Source organism: Ceratotherium simum, chromosome 7 (genome assembly GCF_057802395.1).
Source record: "Ceratotherium simum simum isolate JZ-2026a chromosome 7, ASM5780239v1, whole genome shotgun sequence".
NCBI lineage: Eukaryota > Metazoa > Chordata > Mammalia > Perissodactyla > Rhinocerotidae > Ceratotherium > Ceratotherium simum.
In genome coordinates, this window is record NC_141906.1 from 70577860 (window position 1) to 70598835 (window position 20976).

The following is a 20976-nucleotide window of genomic DNA, read 5'->3' on the forward strand; positions in this document are numbered from 1 at the left end:
CTCTGTCACCATGTCTTGATCTAGACCCCCAGATGCTCTGAGCTCCTTCTCACAGGCTGGGGGTGACGAGAGAAGCCACTCTTACTTGCTTAGCAGTGGAATCAGAATCAGAATAGGAATAGCTTTGGGGACCTGAGCCCTTACTCAGTACTGAGCGCTGAGCTATGTGCCACCCTCCACTCTCCTGGAGTGGCATGGGGTCAGTCTCCTGGGAGGCCTCGGCTGACCCAGGCACCTCCAATCCAGCTATTCAGTTAGCCCAGGATTCAAGGAAAATTAGGCAGAGATACTGATGCAGGTAAGAATGAATTTGATGAGAAGGGGAAACTCCATCACCAGGCTCCAAGAGCAGCAGGTGCGTCCTCACCATGAGAGGCCTCTTGAGAAGGGCCATGGGAAAAATTCTGGGCAAGAGAAATTGTTAATTTTGTTGGCTGGTGGGTTTTAAAATTAGTCTCTGAATTCTGCTTGCTCATCTTTTTCATTTTATGAATCTCATAAACATGATAATGGCATTCACAGAAATCAAAAGCAAAGACCTTTTTAAATTGTCCACAAACCTGATGACTCCCTCAGGTCAAACTGTTTTGGCTCCCAGTGTTTCTCTTGCTTTCTACATCTCATTCACATATGTCTATACACATAATAATATACATAATTACCTGCTTCCGGAGACACCTCCTCTTCTTGCCTTCCAGACTCCATACCTGCCTGGTCTTCCTACTACTTGAGTGCCCTCTCTTTCTCAGTCTCCTTTACTGGCTCTTCCTCCTCATCCCAACCTTGACCCTTTTTTCTTCTTCATCTGAACTCAGTTCCTTTTTAACCTCCCTGAGTCCTATGGCTTTAAATATCACCTATAAGCTGATAACTACCCAATTTAGACTTCTGACTTGACACGTCTCCTGAGTCCAAACTCATTTCCCCGCCTTTCGTGGGATATCTAATGGGCATCTCAAACTTAACATGTCCAAAAATGTAGCTTTTGATTTCTACCACCAGCCTGCTCCTCCCCCAAGTCACCCTCATCTCAGGGAATTTCACCACCACTCACTCCATCGAGAAAGCCCAAACTCTAGGAATCGTCCTTGATTCTTCTCCTTCCCTTGTACCCTACCTGCCATTCATCAGCTGGTCCCGTCGGCTATCAATTCAAAATGTATCCTAAATCCAGTCCCCTCTTACCACCTCCACTGCTACCCTTCCGTCCAGTCCGCTGCCCTCTCTCACCTGAGCCATTGCAACAGCATCCCAGTGGGTCTCCCTTTCTACGCTCTTACCCTGTACAGCTCATCACTGCAGGTTTAAACACTTAAGTCAGACTATGTTACTCTTTTGTTCAAAACCCTTCATCACTTCGCATTATCCTTAGTGTAACAGCTGAAGTCTCCACCATGGCCTGTCTTCCAGATCCACATCATCTCGCCCCTGGTTACCCCATCCACTTCCTTCCAACCATTCCAGCTGCATTACTGTTCCTCAGCATGCAAGCCTGTTCTTGCCTCAGTTCCTGATCTCTCTGTCTGGAATGATCTTCTCCAGACCTTCAAAAGGGTGGGTACTCACTTCATTTGATGAAAATGTCACCTCCCCTAAGTGGCCTCCCCACACGACCCTGGTTATGAACAGCCTCTGATACTCTCTTCCCCTGACCATGTATTCTTGTTCTCCACAGTAATTATCTTTAAATGAAATTATATATTTGTTTGCTTATTCTTTTTATGTGTCCTCAACTAGAAAACAGGCTCCATGAGTCAGGGGCTTCTGTCTGTCTTCTCCAATCTTCTATTCCCAGTGCCTAGAACAGTGCCTGACATGTAGAGTGTGCTTAGAAAATATTTGTGGAATGAATGGATTTGCTCTTTTGTCAGGTTTTAAAATTACTTCTTATTAGGCCAACTTTAAAATGGCATGAAAGGATTCTTTTTTTTTTTTTTAAGATAAAACCAATTTTACCTTTAAGTCTACCCCACTACACAACTATTTTCAGTCTGTGGGCCCTTCCTGTCTTTAGGTCCCCTCACAGATTTTATATATCGTCTTAGTTAATCTCAGAATCAGGCTGCTATTCAGAGATCTTGGTGTCTCACCATTTTCCTCTTTCTCGGGGTCCCATCACCCTTCATCTTCTGCTCTCCTCTTGCTGGCCCAGTTGCTCTCAGAGATGCCTCACAACCATATAGGAAAAGGCCATGCTGTTGTTCAAACAGCAGAAAAATCCCCGTTGTTGTTTAGCACAGAGCAGAGGGAAACGGGCTTAAGTTAAAACTCCAGAGGATTCTCTCAGATTCCATTTGTTCATCTATGGGCATTTCTTGAGCCTCTGACTTGTGTTAGGAACTGTGGTGGCCACTGAAGATGCAAAAATGGATGTCAGTGTCCCACTTTCAAGGAATTCATAAACTAGTGGGAAATCATCAACTAGTGGGAGAGACCATAAACTAGTGGTCTGGGGAGACCATAGAATTTGCAGACAAATAGGAGTTACACAATAAGTGGCATGTGGCTGGTAGAAAGGGCTCCTGGATTCCAGAGGTGGGGCGGCACTAACTCTGTGAACGGGAACAGTGCATGGAGGCGTGGAGACGTGAGAGGCCTGATGTGTTTGGACATGAGCGAGCATTCTGTGTGGCTGGAGCGCAGGGTACTTGGGAAGAAGTGAGGTGGGATGATGAGTGGCAGAAGACAAAGCTGGGAAGGTAGGCAGAAACCAGGTCATATGGGGAATTATATGTTGTGCTAAGAAATTCGGGCTTTATTCCAAAGCTATTGAAGAGCCAATGAAAAGCAGAAGAATCTTCTGATTGAAAGTTCTGAATTCATTCATTTGTTCATTTATTCACTCAATCAATCAATATATTTTGAGCTCCTATTATACTAAGCCCAGTACTAGGCTCTGAGTGTATAGTATTTAATAGATAGTCATTTTCCTTGTCCTTATAGAGCCAACAATCCATGGGGCCCAAAGGAAGATTGTTTGGCAGCTCCTGCCCTAGAGATCTACGTGAATAGGAAATTTTATTATAACAAAGAATGGAAACAATTTCCCTAACAATAGGTATATGTTTAAGCAAATTATGGTATATCAATAGAATGGAATATTAGGTAGCCTTTAAAAATGATGTTTGCAAGCATAGGAGAAAGACTTACGATGCTCCTTTATGGTATAGGAGAAATATTTATGATGCTCACTGGAAAAAGTAGGGTAAAAATCTATACAGAGTGGTATATATCAATGATGAACAGCAGGCATAAAAAAGACCATAAAATACACAAAAATATTACTTACAGCTGCCTCTCAGCAGAGTGATTTTTCTGCTACTTTATACTTTTTCTGTACCAAAAAGTTTTCTCTATTAAGCACATATTTACTTTTTCAACCTAACATTTATTGTAAAAGGAAAAAGATGACCTAAACAAGAAACAGAAGTTGGGGGAGCGGGGAACAGCACTGACATGTGTCTACCTGACATGATTGGGGTGTCTTCACCCCTGGAGGGCTGGGGTAGAGGGAGGACTTCTTGCCTTTGGGCGATTTCTTTAGGATGCGTGGCTGGTCCTTCCTTGCTTATCCATGAAAGCGTGTGTAACAGTTTCTGTCTGAGGGAGAGCAGCAGAACCAGCACTCTGGTCTGGCAAGTTCTAATCCCAACTGACTCTATGTGACCTTGGACGAGTCAGTCTCCCCTTTCCCTGGTCATCCACCGCCCTGGAGGACATTTTCCAAAGACCTTTCCAGGAAACAGGGTAAGCAGGAAGATCCTAGTCACAGGGGGGGCAGATGTTCTTTTTCAAAATAAAGGTAGGCTCCTGCCAACATCCTACTTTTCCTCTAACCTTCAGTCTCCTCCAATCCTGCTAGCAACTAATATTTTCTTTTTTATCTCTTCCAGGAAATGATCGAAATGGCCTAGATTTCAGCAGGCAGGTAAGGACTTTCAGAAGAAAACCTTTATTCTATAAATTCTGGGAGTCACTTACTCTATGTCAGGTGTGGGGGACACAAAGAAGATTAAAGTTTGAGGGCGTTTATTCATAGACTCATAGCTTTCAAGGGCCTTTGCACACAACCCCTCCCCCAACCCACAATCCAATGTTGGGGTCCTCTCTTCACTGTCCCCTCAGAAGAGTGCTGACAAATGCAGCATACATTTAGGGTTACCTGCACGCTAGATATGGTCCAGAATCTACGGCAACAGCTCTTTTCCTGTCAGAGCTCAGTCTGAGTTGCCTCTTGGGCGAGTCTGTCTGTGTGGACTGACTGTGTGGAGGAATTTATGGAGGTGCAAAGGATGGAGTGCCTGGGTTCCTTAGGGAACTCCTGATTTAAAGGAAGAAGATGGGGACAAAACAAGAGAAACAACAAAAAGAGCTCAGGAAGGAGTGCGTAACCCAGGTCAGAGGGACAGCATAGACACAAGCTTGGTGCCTTTGAAGGAAACCAAGTGGAGTGGGGTTCGAGTTAGTCAGAGAGGGCTCCGAGAGGGAGAAAGTGGTCTTGGACAGATTGCAGGATGGATGGATGGGTGGGTGGATGGATGGATGGATGGATGGATGGATGGATGGATGTGTAGATGTGTAAAGACCAGGGTGAGGTGGAGGGAGAGGACTTTCCCCTTAACGTTGGAGGCTAATGGGAAGACTGGGAGGTGAGGGCCAGGACAGGGTGTGATGTCGGAAGCAGATGGTGGGAGGGGTTGCTGGGAGGAGGAAGTCTAAGTTGGAGACAAGCAGGAAGCAATAATGGGGGCCCTAGAGCGAGGCAGAGAGGTGACAATTAGATACAAAGTCAGAAAGCCTGGATTTTTGTCCTGTTTCTGCCACTAACTAGCTATATAACCTTGGTCCAGTTGCTTAATATTTTTGGTCTGAGTTTTCTCAGCTGAAAAATTAATTTATTCCATAAATTTGGGGTGAAGGGGGAACGTGTTCTATGCCAGGTATGGGAATACAAAGGAAATTAAGACAGGGTCTCTGTCCTGGAGGAGCTCACAGTCTAGTATGAGGTGTGGGGAGACAGAGAAAGAGGACGACAGAGAAGTAGAGGGAGAGAGAGACTTGTAAGCGAATAATTATAGTACAATCTCATTCCTGCTTTACTAGAGGTGTGTAAAAAGCATGATGTCAAACAGAGATGGGAGCAGTTAATTCTTCCTGGGAGCCCAAGGCAGGCTTTATGGAGGAGGTGATCTCTGAGTCTAGCTCTGAAGGATGAGTAGGAGTTTGTCAGGCAGAGCAAAGTGGGCTGGAGAGGGAGACAGACAGGGGGAAGGGAAGAGAATCCTAGTGTGTTGAGGCATTGGGTAATCACTAGGGTTCCTTCCCACTCTGATGTTCTGAGTCCAGTTTTAGATGGAAGGCTAGGGTGGGGCTGGAGGTAAAATATATGCTCAGACATATATTCTTCTCCTGCTTTATCCGTACAGTGATTTGAAGGCACTACTAACATTTCCTAAAAGGCCGTTAACTGTCGGTATATCCTTCACAGTCAGAGGGAGGAGTAATTTTGAGTCCTAAGCCAAACCTTCTTAGGCAGGCAACTTCTGCAATTTTGTTCATTGGGGAAGTTTGCTAATAAGTAGAGGCCAACTACTCTCCCTCTGCACTCGAGACCTAAAACAAAATAGGCTTCAGTTAAAGAGACATCTAGGTTACCTATAAGGGACGACTTGCAGCCAATGTAGTTTATTAAACACTGGGACAGCTACCAAGTGAGAGAGACTGTGAATCAGCTTCTCACTCAAGGTTTTTAAGTATGAGACAGATTCTTGTCTAAGGGATAGTTCGGCCAGGTTTGCTTCAAGGGCAAGAGGATGGAGGAGATTCCCAAGGATTCTGTGATCCTGAAGGGGAGTCCTAAGCAGGCTGGGATGTGGCCTGTGCCCTATCCTTTCCACCCTGAGGACTCAGGATCCCAGCCTAGGGCCCACCGCTCACTGCCCCAAGACCTTGGACGAGATGCACGGGGAGGAGCTCATCTCACACCAAGATATGGCCACACCAGCCCAGCCTGGAGGTGGCCTGCTCCACAGGCCCAGTGGGTTTGGCTGCCAGGTGATCTTTCTGAAGCTTGAGAAACTCTAGTGCTTGGGACAAGTGTGAGGGCAGACCTGCTGGCCCTAGGCAGCCTACAGAGAGACACCATGACCCTTTGAACATCTTTTGGGGTATGGTTTCCACACCAGTCAGGAGAAAGTTTCCTGGCTTCTGCCAGGAGTGGGCCCCACTTGGGTTTGCTTCCCTTGGATGAGCCTCATGGTGTGGGTCGTTCCCTCCCTCCCCTGGAAGGGTTTTTAGATTTCTCATTACTGACAAGAACAGACACGACAGATCTTTCCTTTAAAGAGGGGAGAATTTAGGAGGAAAGGAGGCTCAGCCGAATCACAGTCATTTACACACTTAGACTGGAGCTCTTCTCTGCTCACAGGCACACACCTCCACACCCTCCCTAAGGCTCCTCCTCGCTCCCTCTCACTCTGTCCCAGGGATGTCATCAGATCCCAACGCCCACATGCTCATATCCACACCAGCTCACCTGCAGGCCTACGGTGGGGGGCACACCCAGGATTTCTCGGGCCACTGCATTGACAGTCATGGCCTCACACTTCACAACAAGGGAAGTAAATCAACATCCGCTGATGCCAGGCCCTGTGCAAGGTGCTTTGGGCACTTTATCTCGTTTAGTTATCACTATAAACCCATAAGGCAAGTGTTGCTATCCCATTAGACAAGTGAGGAAACTGCCGCCCAGGCAGCCCCCTCTTATATGGCAGAGGATTTGAGAGATTAAGTAATTTGCCAAAAGTCACACGATTCGTCAACTGGCAGAGCCGGGATTTGAACCCACCTGTCTTTGGCTCCAGAGCCCATTCTTCCCGTGATGCCTTGCTGTATCTTCCTCTTAAGTCTCTCAACTCCCCTCTCCCTGTCCATACACACTGTCCTTAGGGAGAGGCCCGGGAGCCAGCGGCTGAGCATGACCTCACCGTGACTAACCGGGAGGAAATGGGAGGCAGACGGGGTGGGAATGGGAAGAAAGAGTGGTTGTGTAGGAGCAGCCTCTGAATCTGAGACAGGAGAGAGGTTGGCAGACACAAGAGAGCAAAGGATGAGCCATTGCCCTTGGTGAAGCTCCAGCTGGAAGGCCCCAAGCCAGTTGGTGCAATTGGGAGTTGCAGAAAGGTGCCGGGTCAGCTGCGGTCCTGAAGTTGCATGAACAAAGGACATTGGCTTTTCGAGAAGTTTTATGCTAAGCCTGTTAACTTCCTGGTCCTAGGAAAGCAGCCTGCGCCTGTTTGAGAGATAATGGTGGGAAGACCCGGGGACCAAGATGCAGGTTCACCCTCAGTCCCCGGGAAAGATAAGACAAAATTGAGAGCAACAGGATAAGGCCAGTTCCCTGGACGGGGAGTTGGAGGTACTGGGTGCCAGTGCTGTTTCTGCCCTTATACAATCCTCTTCTCCTTTCTGGGCCTCAGTTTCCTCATGAATAAAATGAAGAGGTTTGGATGAGGTGATCTCTCAGGCCCCTGCAGTCTGTGTGTAATGGTCCCGTCATTTTTCTCATGCTGTATTCTGACTGGTTAGTTTGACTTCCATTCTCCTTGCATGTTTTTCTTTGAAGAGAAATGGAGAAGAGAGAGTCCATTTCTCCACCCTGAGCTGTAGAGAGTGAGGAGAGATATGTCACAGGCCATCTTCCCAGCCTTTTATTATCGTGTGTGATCCAGTGAAGAAAATCATTTGAAATTTGGGGGTAGAGACAGAAGAACCTAACAGGTTGGATCTAGGGTATTCCATTCACTCTTTGAGTATTTAATCATTCCAAGAGTTAGATAGAGGGTGTCATTTGTAAGAAGATCAATTGCAGTACTGCACAGTGAATTCCGTAAGAAACATAGAGTGCTGAGCTCTGGGATACTGCTGAGGATAGCACCAAAGAGATGGTGTCTGCAGTGGGTGACAAGGGAAGAGTAGGGGGTCTGCCTGGCAGAGTGGGCACAGCAAGAATATTCCGGGCATAGGCGGCAGTGAGTGTGAAGGCTCACTGTTGTAAAGGGCGTGGCACTGGGGAACTATAAGAAGATCAGCATGGGCTGGGGTGGTGGAAGATGAGGCTGGAGCCATGGGTTGGGCCAAATTATGAAGAGCTTTGGATGCCCAGCAAAGAAGTTTGGATTTTACCCTGTGGGCAGTAGAGAGCCACTCGGCACTTTTCAAGCGTGACTGGTTTCATTTAGTGGAAGAGCATTAGAGGGGGGTGTGGGTGAGGAGGGAAGGAAAGGTGAATGAAGGACTGTGGAAGGAAGAGGTGGGCAATGCTAAGGAGAGCGATTGTAGCAAAGAAGGTAAACACACATAGACTGCCTGGGTTTGAATCCTGGGTTTGGCACTACCTGGGTTTGCTCACTGTGTTACCTTGGGCAAGTTCTTCAGCTTCTGTGTTCCTCGACCTCCTCATCTGTGAAATGGGATGAATAATGGCACCTATCTCACAGGGTTGTTGTGAGGATCAAATGAGAGTGTGTGTGTGTACCGCTTAGACAAGTGTCTAGAACATACATACTGTCTACGTATTTGCTATTATTATTATTATTATGTCAGTGGGCATGGAGAGACTCTGATTTGAGAGATATTTCTGATATAAGATCAAGAGGATTTTGGCAACAAGTTGGACCTGGACAGCAAAGGAAAGGAAAGAGTCCAGCATGATTCTTAGATTTCTAGCTTGGGGTGCTGAGCATTAGTGGGACTGCCACCCGAGATAAAGAGGACAGGAGGTGGAGCAAACTTGTCCAGACGATGGCAGGAGACAGAAGGGCAGATAGTGGGCTAGAGATGCCCAATAGATGGTGAGAAATTTGGACGTGGAGCCCAGGAGACAGGTCAGGACTAAAGATGCATATTGAGGAGTCGCCATTGAATCATGTCAACTGAAGTGATGGGAGAGAGTGAGGTCTCCTAGGGAGGGTGTGCAGAATGGGATGGGGACCCATGGCAGACCTGGAGGAGAAGGAACGTGTAAGGGACAGGCTGAGGAGTGAGTGCTTATAGATGAGACTGTAGAAGGAATGATCAAAGGGATGGGAAGAAAACCACACCCACAAAGGAGAGCTTTTCAAAAGGTGGGAATAGCTAACAGCATCAGAGCAGGCCGAGATACTGTAGACCCGAAGCCTGAAAGTGGGCTCTGGTTTGGCAGTGAGGTGAACAGTGATGGCCTTATCATTAGTATCTTGTAGTGTCCGTGGTGAGAGCAGATGCCGGATTGCTGCAGCTGAGGGGTAAGTAGGGGCTAAGGAAATGATGGAGACAAGGACTGCAGAATTCCCTTTCAAGGAATGGGATGATAAAGGGATGGAGGTGTTGGCCTAAAATGGAGACAGTGTGGAGAAGACTTTTGGGGATGAGGGAGACTTTGGCAGGTGTGGGCCTGGGGAGAGAGGGGAGATGCAGTATAGGAGACAGAAAAGAGAGAACGTGGATGGAGGGTGAACCCAGTGGAGGGCTTAGCCTAGAAGACCAAACAGGCTCTTCTGAAAGGAAGGGAGGGCTGAGTGCCCTGTGGGTGAGTTCAAGAGTCCAAGGGACGGCTCTCCCTGTCATGGAGTTTCTCCACTTCCGTTTCCTGCTCTTTGGACCAACAGCTAACTTCAGAAGGACATTGGGAGGTAGAATTGGCTTAACGGGGCTTCGAGAGTCCACAAGGGCAGGTACACACCTCGAGAGCCTCATGCTGCTCTGTCCTGGTGACTTGTGGACCCCTCATCATCCAGGACCGTGGGTTTCCACCAGACAGATCAGAGCAGTGTTTCCACCTATGCTGTTGAATGCTGTCTTGGTAGAAGACTTCCCAAAAGTTCTCTGAGGCCAGAAGCAAGATGGCAGGTGTCCTTGTCCCTAAGCTTCCTGCCCCCAAAGCTGAGAATCAGTGGCCTGGGATTTTCTCTCAGTCCTGGGCTTGGCAGCATTCTCATCTCCCCTGCACCAACATACAGCTGTCCTGTGCCTCTCTTGGGACCTCCATGCCAGCTAGTCCAGAGCAGTTGCCCTGGTGTGCTGCCCACATAGCATTTAGTTTTAAATCAAATGGGATTTTCCTTCATTGTTTTCTTGAATGTGAACTACTGTGGTTCTCTGGCTGCTCCTGGTATGTGTTGATTTGTAGAGTTTAATTGGCTCAATGGCGCATCTTCTCTAAAATCAACAAAATTCAGCCTAAGGAAAGGTCTCTGAGGATTCAGAATGATGGAGAGGCTTCTCCAGGGAGGCCCATGAGGGAGGCACAAGGGAGGCAGGACCAGAATCTCAAGCTGACAAATGAGGGTCTGCAGCGATAACATAGTAAGCCCCGTCCCCTAGGCACCCTGGGAGCAGCCTCGGGAGAGCCAGCACTAGGCCAAGAGAAAGTGCAAGAGGGCAAGGGAGGGAATTAATTGACTGCATTTGACCTGTTAGTTCCAAAAACCTGTACTTAGCTGGATAGTGAGGTGTCAGAGGGGAATAGAACATAGTCCCTTGCCCACAGGAGCTCCCAGCAGGTGGGGAGGAAAATGCAGCAGAGGCTGCAGAGGAGAGGAAGGGCCCTGCACTATAATATTGCCCATGGGGCTGGTTCAGTGAGTTTGGGAAAGCGAGGCAGGCGAATAGAGCCAGGAGTGGTGGGCCCACATTTTGCTCAACCACGAGCAGTAGCATTGGGTTTTAGAGTGTTGATACATAACATCCCTCTTTTTTGTCCCCCTCCAAAGTACCAAAGCAATTGAAAAATAGATACAGGAGCTTGACAGATAGCGCTGCACTAGGGACATGGTTTTGATGTAGAGCCACAGTGGGCTTTCAAAGACCTCGCTCCTGAATTAAATACATCCACCAGACACAGAGAGAGCTCATGGAGAACAGACCTTAAAGTACCCTCCTAGCCGACAGGCAGGTTCCAGAAGGGGCCAAGCTACACACACTCAATTCCTTCTAATCCTGCAGTTCTCAACCTTATCAGACCCAATGTCTCTTGTAACAAGGATTCTGTAAAGCCTCTTTAATATCCTGGAATGAAATTTATAGAAAGCATAAATAAAAATCAGGGAGATACTCTAATTTGAATAAAAGGAGAACAAAAAATAATTTAAAATAAAATAATATGTATAGCAGCAAGTAGATCCTTGGGCACACTCCCCTAGAAGGTTTAATGAGATAGTAGGATGCTTGCACCTTTATGAATATGCCAGACACAAATACAGACTGATATGGGTATGCTGTATTGACAGCTCAAAAGCCATGATTTTCTAAAATGTTAAACAACTCTTGGTAAACCTCCAAACAGAATAAAATCTAATCTTTCCTTAATTTACACAGAAAATGGCATCCCTGGAAAAAATCAGTGCATATTAAAAGCGTGCAACAGATACTTTGTGCTCGCATCAAAAATGGAATTGGGTTCTAGGCTTATATGATTATACACAGGCTATTTACTGACACAATGTCCAGTGAGGCATTTGAAAGTTGTGTGGGATGTGAACATGGGTTTCTCATTTGTACTGTCTTCTGCATTGCAGGGTATCTAGAATGCCTGCCCTCTGCCCCGTAAATGCAAATCAAGCCTCCTAATTATGAAGCCAGCCAGAAAAACCACCCCACAGATTTCAGAAAATGACTTCCAGGTCAGCTCTCCCCGCCAGCAAGGACAGCTGTCCTAGACCCCCTGTGGAAATAGGTCACTTCTCCCAGGAGGCGGAGAGCAAGATGTTCCTCTCGCTGCAGTTCTGCCACATAGAAATACAAGGCAGTGTAAAGTGGAGGCTCCCTAGGCACTGGGCAGAGCACCCCAGAAATAACACACACAGCCTCTGCCCTCAGAGAACTTACTTGCTGTCCAACAAAGGAGACAGGTCAGAATAAAAATGTCAGAACAAGGAGTGCGTAAATCATGTGGCTCCACAGGGAGTGAGCTGGGCTTGTTGAGTGATTAGATAGATGCAGAGCAGAATTTTCAGGCCAGGAGATCATTGGTGAGGTTAAATGGCTCCTTTCTCCAAAGTGATTGCCCCATTGTAGTCAAGATAATATAACAATAATGGTGTTTATTGGATCCTGCCTGTGTGCCAGGCGCTGAGTGCAAAATGCTTTATATCCATTATTCCATTTAGTACTTATAGCAACCCTGTGAGGTAGTTGAGATCATTCTGATTCTGTAGATGAGGAAATGGAGGCACTGAGAGGTTAAGGGTTTTTCCCACAACCACACCATCTATAGCGGAGAAGTCTGAATTTAAAGCCAGGCCGGCCAGGCTCCAGACTGCATGGTTCTCCCACTTCACAGCCCTGCTGGTCTTGGAGGAGGCGGCCGACGTTGTGGTTTGGTCAGCTTCTCTGTGCCTCATATTCCTCATCCAGAAATGAGAACAGGAATAGTATCTACTTCCTAGGCGTGTTGTAAGGATTAATTATAGTTACAATACATAACTTAGAATAGTCTCTGACATACACTAGTCAACCAATAAACATTAGCTCCTATTATTTTCTGATGAATGAGAACCCATAATTTTCTCTTCCTCTCTTCTCCCCGTGTGGCTGCTAAGCTGGGCTTATACCAGTTTAGATGGGCTGAGGATGATACCAGAAAGGTTATTTTTTTCTGAGATCCATGATCTCTCAACCTAAGGCCCCCACCCCCTAAGCTTGGGTTGAAAGCAGCTGATAAGTGTCTTTGCCTTTGGAGAGGTGGGAATTTGTCCTCCTTTGCCAGCCATGCTTGGCTCTTTGGCCTGAGGCTCAGATGTCAATGGTATCCTGTTTGTGGCCTGGGCAGCAGCCCCAGTATTGGATGGACTGATCCTTTGGAGAGCAGGACAGTGAGAAGCAGGTAGGAATGGGAGCGGCTGTGGGTTCTCCGGAGACCTGTCCCTGGTACACCCTGGTTTACCAGACTGTCCCAAACACAACTATGAAGCCCCTCTGAGGCACTGGGTGTGGGGCCCAGCTCACTCAGGCTCCACCACTGGCACAAGCCCATGGATGCATCTAGACAGGGAGTGGAGACGGAATGCTCCTCTCTGCTCAGGTGTGGAGTGGAGAGGAGTGAGGACGCAAGTGGAAGAGGACAGCCTCTGCAGCCTCTTCCTGGTTCTCCAGGGATCCAAAAGCGGGTTTTATCTGGAGATTTCAGTGAGTTGCCTTTGGTGGATGCGGACTCTGGTGAGACTGAAAGCAGGGCCAGCCCTTCCCCTCTCACACAGGAGTGTCTTTGGGGCAGGGGTCTTGAAAGGGAAGCTGGATTCGGCCCCAGACAATCACAGAAGAAACTAATACCATTTATTGAGTGCATAGTTTCACAGGCACTGGGCTGAGCCCTTCCCAAGCAGTGTCTCATTTAAACCTTAGAGCAACCCAGAGCAGTAGCTTATGTAATCGGAAAGGTCAAGGGACTTGCCTAGAGCCAGGATTCAAACCGAGGGTGATGGGATGTGCCAGGCACTTTACATAAAGTTCTATCTTATTTGATATTACTTAATCCTTACGACAGCCCGGTGAGGTAAGTATTATTATTCCCATTATATAGCTGGGGAAACTATAGCTCAGAGAGGTTAAGTAACTTACCAAGGTGGAGCTCAGATATTCCATAGGCCTGTCTGCCTCTACACCGTACCAGGCTGCTTTTGAGAAAGAGAGAGAGAGAGAACTTCTGCAAATGAAACATGACCTAATGTTACCCAGAGCCCCTCATATGACATTTGTACGGTAATTTTCCACATTTCCAGAGCCCTCTCACTCACACTGCCTCCCCGACTGGGGCTTGCCAACAAGGATGGCAGAGATAGTATCTGCAGGCTCAGGGAAGGCTGCCAGGTAAAGGGCGGGGTGAAGAAGTGCTCCCACCCAGAGGGTTCCCTTGGCCCCATGAGAAGCACCTCCCTGGGCCTGTGCGTGAGAAGGGTGCAGGGAGGGGAAGAGTGTTTGCATGTGTGTATGCCTGCGGGGCAGGGGGTGGGACCTGGCTTTCTCTTTGCCCCCAAGTCAGAGGGCTGTCGAGGCAGCTCTAGTAACCTGCAGATTCTGCTTCTCCCAGAATCACAACTATGGCTGAAAGTAACCTTTTTCCGCCTCAAACTTCCTTCCCCGAGTCTAGCCCAGTCTAGAGTGGCTTTGGAGGCCACCCTTAGGGCTCAGGCGCTGTTTCTATGTTCAGTTCCCTACCTGATACCAGGTCACATCCCATTTCATGTCCCTCTCTGCTTAATTTACAGAGGACTTCATTGAGCCAATAGGTTTTCCTCTCACCATAACTATGTAAAGTGAGTGTTGTTATTCTCATTTGACAAATAAGGGATCTGAGGCTTAGAATGGTAAAGTGACTTGCAATTAAGTGGCAGAGCTGGGACTTATTCAGTTTACCCTTATTCAGTGCCTACTTGATAACAGGCAGTGTGTTCGGTGCTGGTCTATTGTCTCCAAATCCAGATTATTCTACTAATTGCAGCTGCCCTCCTCACCCCCATCGCCCCCTGGACCTCTGCTGCTTGTGTTCAGATCAAGTGTCAAGACGCCCCTCCCTCCCCACTGTGTGGCCACTGAAATCCCTGTGGCTCCCAACCCCCGAGGATCCTTGGTTCACATCCTGTTTTGCTTTTCTTTCTTGGCAGTCCCTCCCCTGCGCTGGCATCTTCTAATACTTTCTTTGTTGTCATGCACTGCTGCAGTTGTAGGCTGCATTGCAAATGACAGAGGTCCAGCTCTGGCGTCACACAGACATGGATTTGAATCCCGGCTCTACCAACAGGAGCAGTGTAACCTGGTCACTCACCCTCTCCAAGCCTCAGTTTCTGCCTCTGTAAAATGGGAGGAAACAATAGCATCGAGGATTAAATGAGACCTTGAATGTAAAGTGCCCGGGATATAGTATGCGCTCAATAAACACGAGTTATTGTTGCTCTGGCAGCACTATTGTTCTAGCAGCCCCGTTGCACATCAGCCCAGCTCCAGTTTGCCTCTTCTTCTTAGCTCTGCCCTCGTGAGGCCCTGGAGGCCTGAAGTTCTCCTTTTTCCAGATGGCAGTTCAGCTCAGATTTCTCCAACTGCTAGCCTTCCTCTGAGTGTTCTTACCTGTGCTCTAGTACATGACTCAGCCCGTTACTAGAGCAATAATAAGAAAAATTAGCCAGACTCAGTCTGTGCCAGGTAAACACAGGCATGCCTCACTATACCTAGAAGGGTGGTTCCCAAAAGGTCGCACATAAGTCGAAGTTCTGTACACTAACTTATTTTTCTCCACCAAGAGAGCTTGCTATTTAAAGGGTATTAGCCTGAATCTTTTTCAGAGAACAAAGAATGCCCTTTTATGGTCAGTTAGAGCCAAACATCATCTATAGGGTTTGTTTAAAGTGAAGTAGATATTAATCTTGCTTTTCCCCCTGATGACATCTTCTCAAAGAAAGTGTGTGATCCTAACAAGGAAATTTTTAAACTTTAGAGCCCATCACAGTGGATGGGCTCCTCTGAGGGCTGGGAAGTGGGTTTTATAGGCTACTTGTGTAGCTGGTAAACTGAGGCCTGGAAAGATTTGGACACCCAGTTACTGTGGGTAGATGTTGATTCCTGCAGGGGCCAGTAGTGGAGTGCTTCTGTGTCCCCAGCTCTGGGCTGAGACCCTCAGAAATGGGGCTGAGAGGAGCAATCAAGCTGCTAGAGCAAGAGCCCCCAGGCAGGAAAGCGTTACCACCACACTGTCTGGAGGGGAAGCAGTGCAGCTGCCTGAAGGCAAGCAGTCTCCTCCTCTCTGACTGAGCCAGAACCAACTTCCTTTCTGAGGACGTGGTGCTTCCCCTTTAGCCTGGTGGCACAGAGGGCAGCTTCCTGGCTGGTGGGGTCCTCCCCAGAGCCTGGCCTTGCCCAGGGGCCTGGGAGGGCCAGACACTTTTCTGGCATAAAGCAAGGTGGAGAGCAGATAGACCTCGGGTTCGGGACTTTGTCCAGGATCTGGCAACTCAGCATGGGCCCAGCCTTCTGACTGTGGGTGGGCTGCCCCGTCCTGCTCAGGCAGCCTCTGAGGGAACAGGATCTGGGGAGTTCAACTTCACAAGAGGCCTCCAGTCCCCTCTTTCCCGGGTCCTAAGGACTTCCAAGTACCACCTGGATGCTCATAAGAAACAGTGAGAATCCTCTTTGAGGTGATGGAAGTGTCCTGAAGGTAGGGAGGAACAGAGGAATAGACAGGCATCTTGACTGTTTTGATTGAGCCTTGGCCCTCACTCCCCATCTCCCTGTCAGGCTCTCATTCATCTTTCCAAACCCAGCTCAAACGTCTTGTTCTCCAAGTAGCCCTCCAGGACCATGCCCTCCACCTTCTGTACCTTGACAGGTTTCTATTGCGTGTGGGTCTGCCTCCCCCACCAGACTGTGAAATATTTGAGGGAAGGGTTCATATTTCATTTATTACAGTAGAACAGTGCCTGGCACAGAGTAGACATTCAATAAGTGTTTCCTAAATCAATGGATTGATGGATGGTTGGAATGAACCTATCCACCTACCCACCCATCCTTCCATCCTGGGTGCCATGAACTCTCATCTCTCTGCTTTTCAGGGCCTTCTGTTCTTCATGCTGCTCTGCTCCCTGTCGTCTTGCTCTCAGCGAGGGATCTACAGAAACTCACCCCTTTTCCTGGGAAACGGGGGCTTGGTGGGTTCATGCAAATAGAGTGTGCAGTGGGCTCCATCTAGTCAGCTCTGGTAAATATTTCCCAACTCCATCACTGGCTGGCTGCGACCTGGAAGCTGTTGGCCGAGGCATCTCAGCTGTTACTCAGTGGTTGCTGGGTGCTAGGGCCTACCCTCTGGGGATCCTGAGTCTGCATAGGACTCTGATCAACTCAGTTTTCTAAACTCTTTGAGGTTGGGAGTTCAGCACCAAGCTGTCTCCCCCAAGCCAGAACAGGCACCTTACAAATGCCCCTTAGGGAGTGATGTGGATCTCCTGGGACCGCCCTCTCCTGGCCCTCTAATGAAAGCAGTGTGGTTGTGGGTCGCCAGTGACTTGTGATATCACTGTGACTGTGTTTTTCATCAACTGTGGAAACAAATTTGGGTTGAGCCTCTAACTCTGTAGTGAGTCAGAGACACATAGACTCTTAGAGCCAAACGGTTCCTTGGGTCATCTGTCCTCTGTTCCCAGGAGTGCTGCACAGACCTCCGCTGTGTGACACAAAGGCTTTCTTCTTCCTCCCTTCTACCCTGTAGCTCGATACACTTATACTCATTATAACATCTTACGACTAAGTTTTCGCTGTCTGCAGTGACATTTTAAAAGAAGACGATGTAGCGAATTTTTATAAAGCTAAATATATTCAATTTTTACAATCTGAGATTTTCATTTTTTGGTGTTACAGTGTTAATTGTATGTAATGAAATGATGGTCTGAGTAGATATTAGTTACTTTAATATTCTTATTTGGCAAAATAAACAACTATCTGAACTCTCACAAAAAAAAGAGATTTACGTGTCACGAACCTCAAGAGCTTAGGAACCGGTGATTCCAGCCTAACCCATCCCCTGGTACACAAATTCCACTGCTGACATCCTGTCAGATGGCTCCTGGCCCCACGTCTCTGCCGAAGCTCGCCCAGGGATTTCAGACTCACTACCCAGAATGCAGCATCCTCCAGAGTTGAGTAGGTTGCCAAGTTAGGCCATTCTTTCTCCTGTTAGACCCCGATCGACCTCCCTGTGATTGTCACCCCTCTGGTCGTCACTCTGCCTGCCTCAGCTCCAGGGCCTGAGTTCATCCCCTTCACGTGACAGCCTTTCAGTACGGAGAAGAACTCTCACCTTGAAATCTTCCCCTTTCCATGTAAATATCCAGAATTCTCTGGACGATTCCACATATCATGTTTCTGATTACCTTGCTTCAAGCAATTATACACATACTACATGAATACTTTCTTATTGTAAAAATATGTAATAGAGATTTTAAAAAAAAGTTTTTGATCCCTATTCAGCCTCAGTCCTCTTCCCAGAAGTAACTCCTGTCATCAGAAAGGTGTGTGTATGTCTAGAAGACTCTTCTCTTTGCACTTTCATGGATATGAATACAAATGGAAATGTATAAATGTGTAGTTTTTAAAATGCATATATATATACATATATATGTGTGTATAAATTATACTGTATGTCTTCTTCTGCAACTTTCCTTTTAAATTTAAAAATAAGATTTATAGATTGTTTCATAGCAGTACACAGAGTTATACAATTTTTGTTAATGGATGATCACATAATATTCTATGGTTTCAATGTAATTTTACTTCTCCATTGTCCTATCGATGGACATTACGTTGCTTCAAATATTTTTTTTACAATGCTGTGATGAACTGCTTGAACTTGTCTGTGTCTTGATGCCTTTATATGCCATCACCTGCCAATCACCCTCTTTAGGTATAATGTCCACAAGTGTACAACACTCAGATGACATCTGGTGGGCCGGAGCACAGGGGGACCATGTGTTCATTCATTCATCCATTTACTCATTCAACAAATTTTTATTGAGCAGGTACTATGTCTTTATCGTGTTCTGATTCCAGTCCTCCCAAGCACAGATAAGACATAGTGGGCCTATCCTCATGGACCTTACATAGCCAAGTCAGGGAACCTCCCTTGATATTCTACTGCTGTTGGAACAGCCTGTCCTACAGATTTTTTAAAAGATAATTATATCACACTGTCAACTTACATGCTCCTAGAATCAGTTAACACCTCTCAAGTCTTTTTAAATATAAACTGTTGCCTCAACTTGTGCAGTTAATTTTCATATTCTAAGTAAAGGATTTTTACATTTTCTCCTAAATTTTCTCTCTCTTTTTTTTAATTCTGATGTCTTTGTGTAAGGTACTAGCTAGCGCTACTCATCATACAGTGATTTGTTACGTGTGCATGCTACAGCTTTATCCAAGTTACTGATAACATTGTCAGCAAGACTGGACCACAAGCAGAGTCCCGTGGCATGCCATTGGAGACGTTCCCTCTGGATAACAGTCACTTGTTAATCAACCCTATCTCAGCCCACATGACCCCATCCTGACCTCCAGGGACAATATATGCACACGTATATACAAGTATACATACAATAATTGTAGCATTCACCTGGTCCTCGTTTCTAGGAACCCTATATAAAAGGAAATGAGCCCAGTTTGGCGTGACTTTTTAAGTCTGTGTGATACAGTGGAAAGAGGGTTGATTCTGGATCCAGCCAGAACTCAGCTCCAATTCCAGCCCTGCCACTTCCTAGCTGATGGCCTTTGGGAAATCACTGGACTTCTCTGAAACCCAGTTTCCCATATTCTAGGATTGTTGAAAGTATTTATGCACTAATTCCCCATATGTTTAATAAGCACTTACTAAGTAACAGGCATTATGCTGTGTGCTGGGCAGGCCATAGCAAGCCAGAGAGGTCTCCCAGGTAATAAGTGTGCAGAATCGTTGTCTTCAAATTGTTTTGGTGACAAAAACAAGGAAAGCACTCCCTGGAATAAGTTTTACGGACATTTAGCCCTAGCCCTTGAGACCTGGGTAAGAATCAGAGATTATTTCCCATTTATAAGTAGGGAAACAGATATACTGTTAGAGAGTTCCTCGGCTCAAGTTCACTCAGCCTGTTGGTAAAAAATTTGGTAACTGCTCCCCGGCCTTTGAGAATTTAGTTTACACTGTCAATTGTGTGAGTTCAACCAGCCGTTGTACTGGAGCCCTGTCCTGGGCTAATCCGGGTAACAGGATAGATATGTACTCAATAAGAATTGAACCAAAAGGTGAGCCCAATGTTAAAGAGAGCTACATAGAGCTACTGCAGTGCCTCACTTCTCCGGAGAGCCAGCAGCCTCCCTATTTAGAACCAGAATGAGACCTCAAGCCAGGCCCTTTCTCAGAACCTTAAACTTTTATTTTAGAAACAGTTGTGACAAGGTTAATTATATTTTTTTTCCAGCCCTTAGCAGATAAAAGCTGCAAATTTGAGCTGGAATAGGGGGCTGCTGGAAGCAAGTACACCAACAGTAGCAGATAAAAACCTGGTTGTGAGAAAGGAGGCAAAAAACCTAAAAAAAAGTAGAGCTGCAAAAAAAAGCAATTTGGGGCCATTTAGTGCCATGGCCAACAGAGGCCAAACACTGTAGTGTCCCCAAGGACTTGATTGCTTTTAAAGGGAGTTCACAATTATGACTTGAGTCATTGACTAAATTGACTTTCAGGTACTCCTTAAGGGAAAGTAGATGTATATAATACCTTTTAGCAAGACCTCTATTCCGAATGACACCAATGAATATCTATCCAAAATTGAAATAAAAGGCTTTGGAGCTGCAAGGGATGGATTTTAGTGACTTTGAAAATCCACTCATTAGGCTTCCTCAGAAAATCCTAGGAATTTGAAAGATGTGTAGAATTTTAAATCAGATAACGGGTTCAAACCATAACTCTCCTGCTAGCCAGCCGTGTACCTCGGATAAATCTCTTACCTTTCATGAGCCTTGTTTTCCTCAACTGTAAAATGAAAATAGTATCACATGCCTTTTCGATCCCATGAGAATATTCTGAAAATCAACCAAAATGATGTGTTTGACAGTGCTTTGTAAATTGTAGAATATCATCGAAATGTATAAGTGAGGTCTACAGGCCACATCTCAGATGTTGCCTGCTGGAAGACAGTGACTCAAGATGCAGTGAGAAAAGGAGATGGATTCCCAGTTACTGCTTTAAGAAAAAAAAAATTATATATATATATACACACACACACACATACACGTATATATACACATACAAATAGATATACATATATACAGACACACAGATCTGCATAGGTGTCTATGTGTTTGTTTAGATTATGTGCCCCTAAACCCCTCAAGACTTCCCTTTCACCAGGCAAAAGAAGAAACTCTACAACCAACTTTAACTCCTTGTAAGTTAAAAAGTTCTATATAGATATATGCAATTTTGAGTGC

At 46.4% G+C, this 20976-nt stretch overlaps 1 protein-coding gene across 1 annotated transcript in view; it reads left to right on the forward strand.

Moving 5' to 3' along the window:
* The window catches only part of POU2F3 (POU class 2 homeobox 3), a 77336-nt gene that overhangs the window by 27894 nt on the left and 28466 nt on the right, over positions 1-20976 (forward strand). The window contains exon 3 of the mRNA XM_004427207.3: positions 3894-3928. Within this exon, the coding sequence (XP_004427264.1) occupies positions 3894-3928 (35 nt within the window). The remainder of the gene's footprint in view (positions 1-3893; positions 3929-20976) is intronic.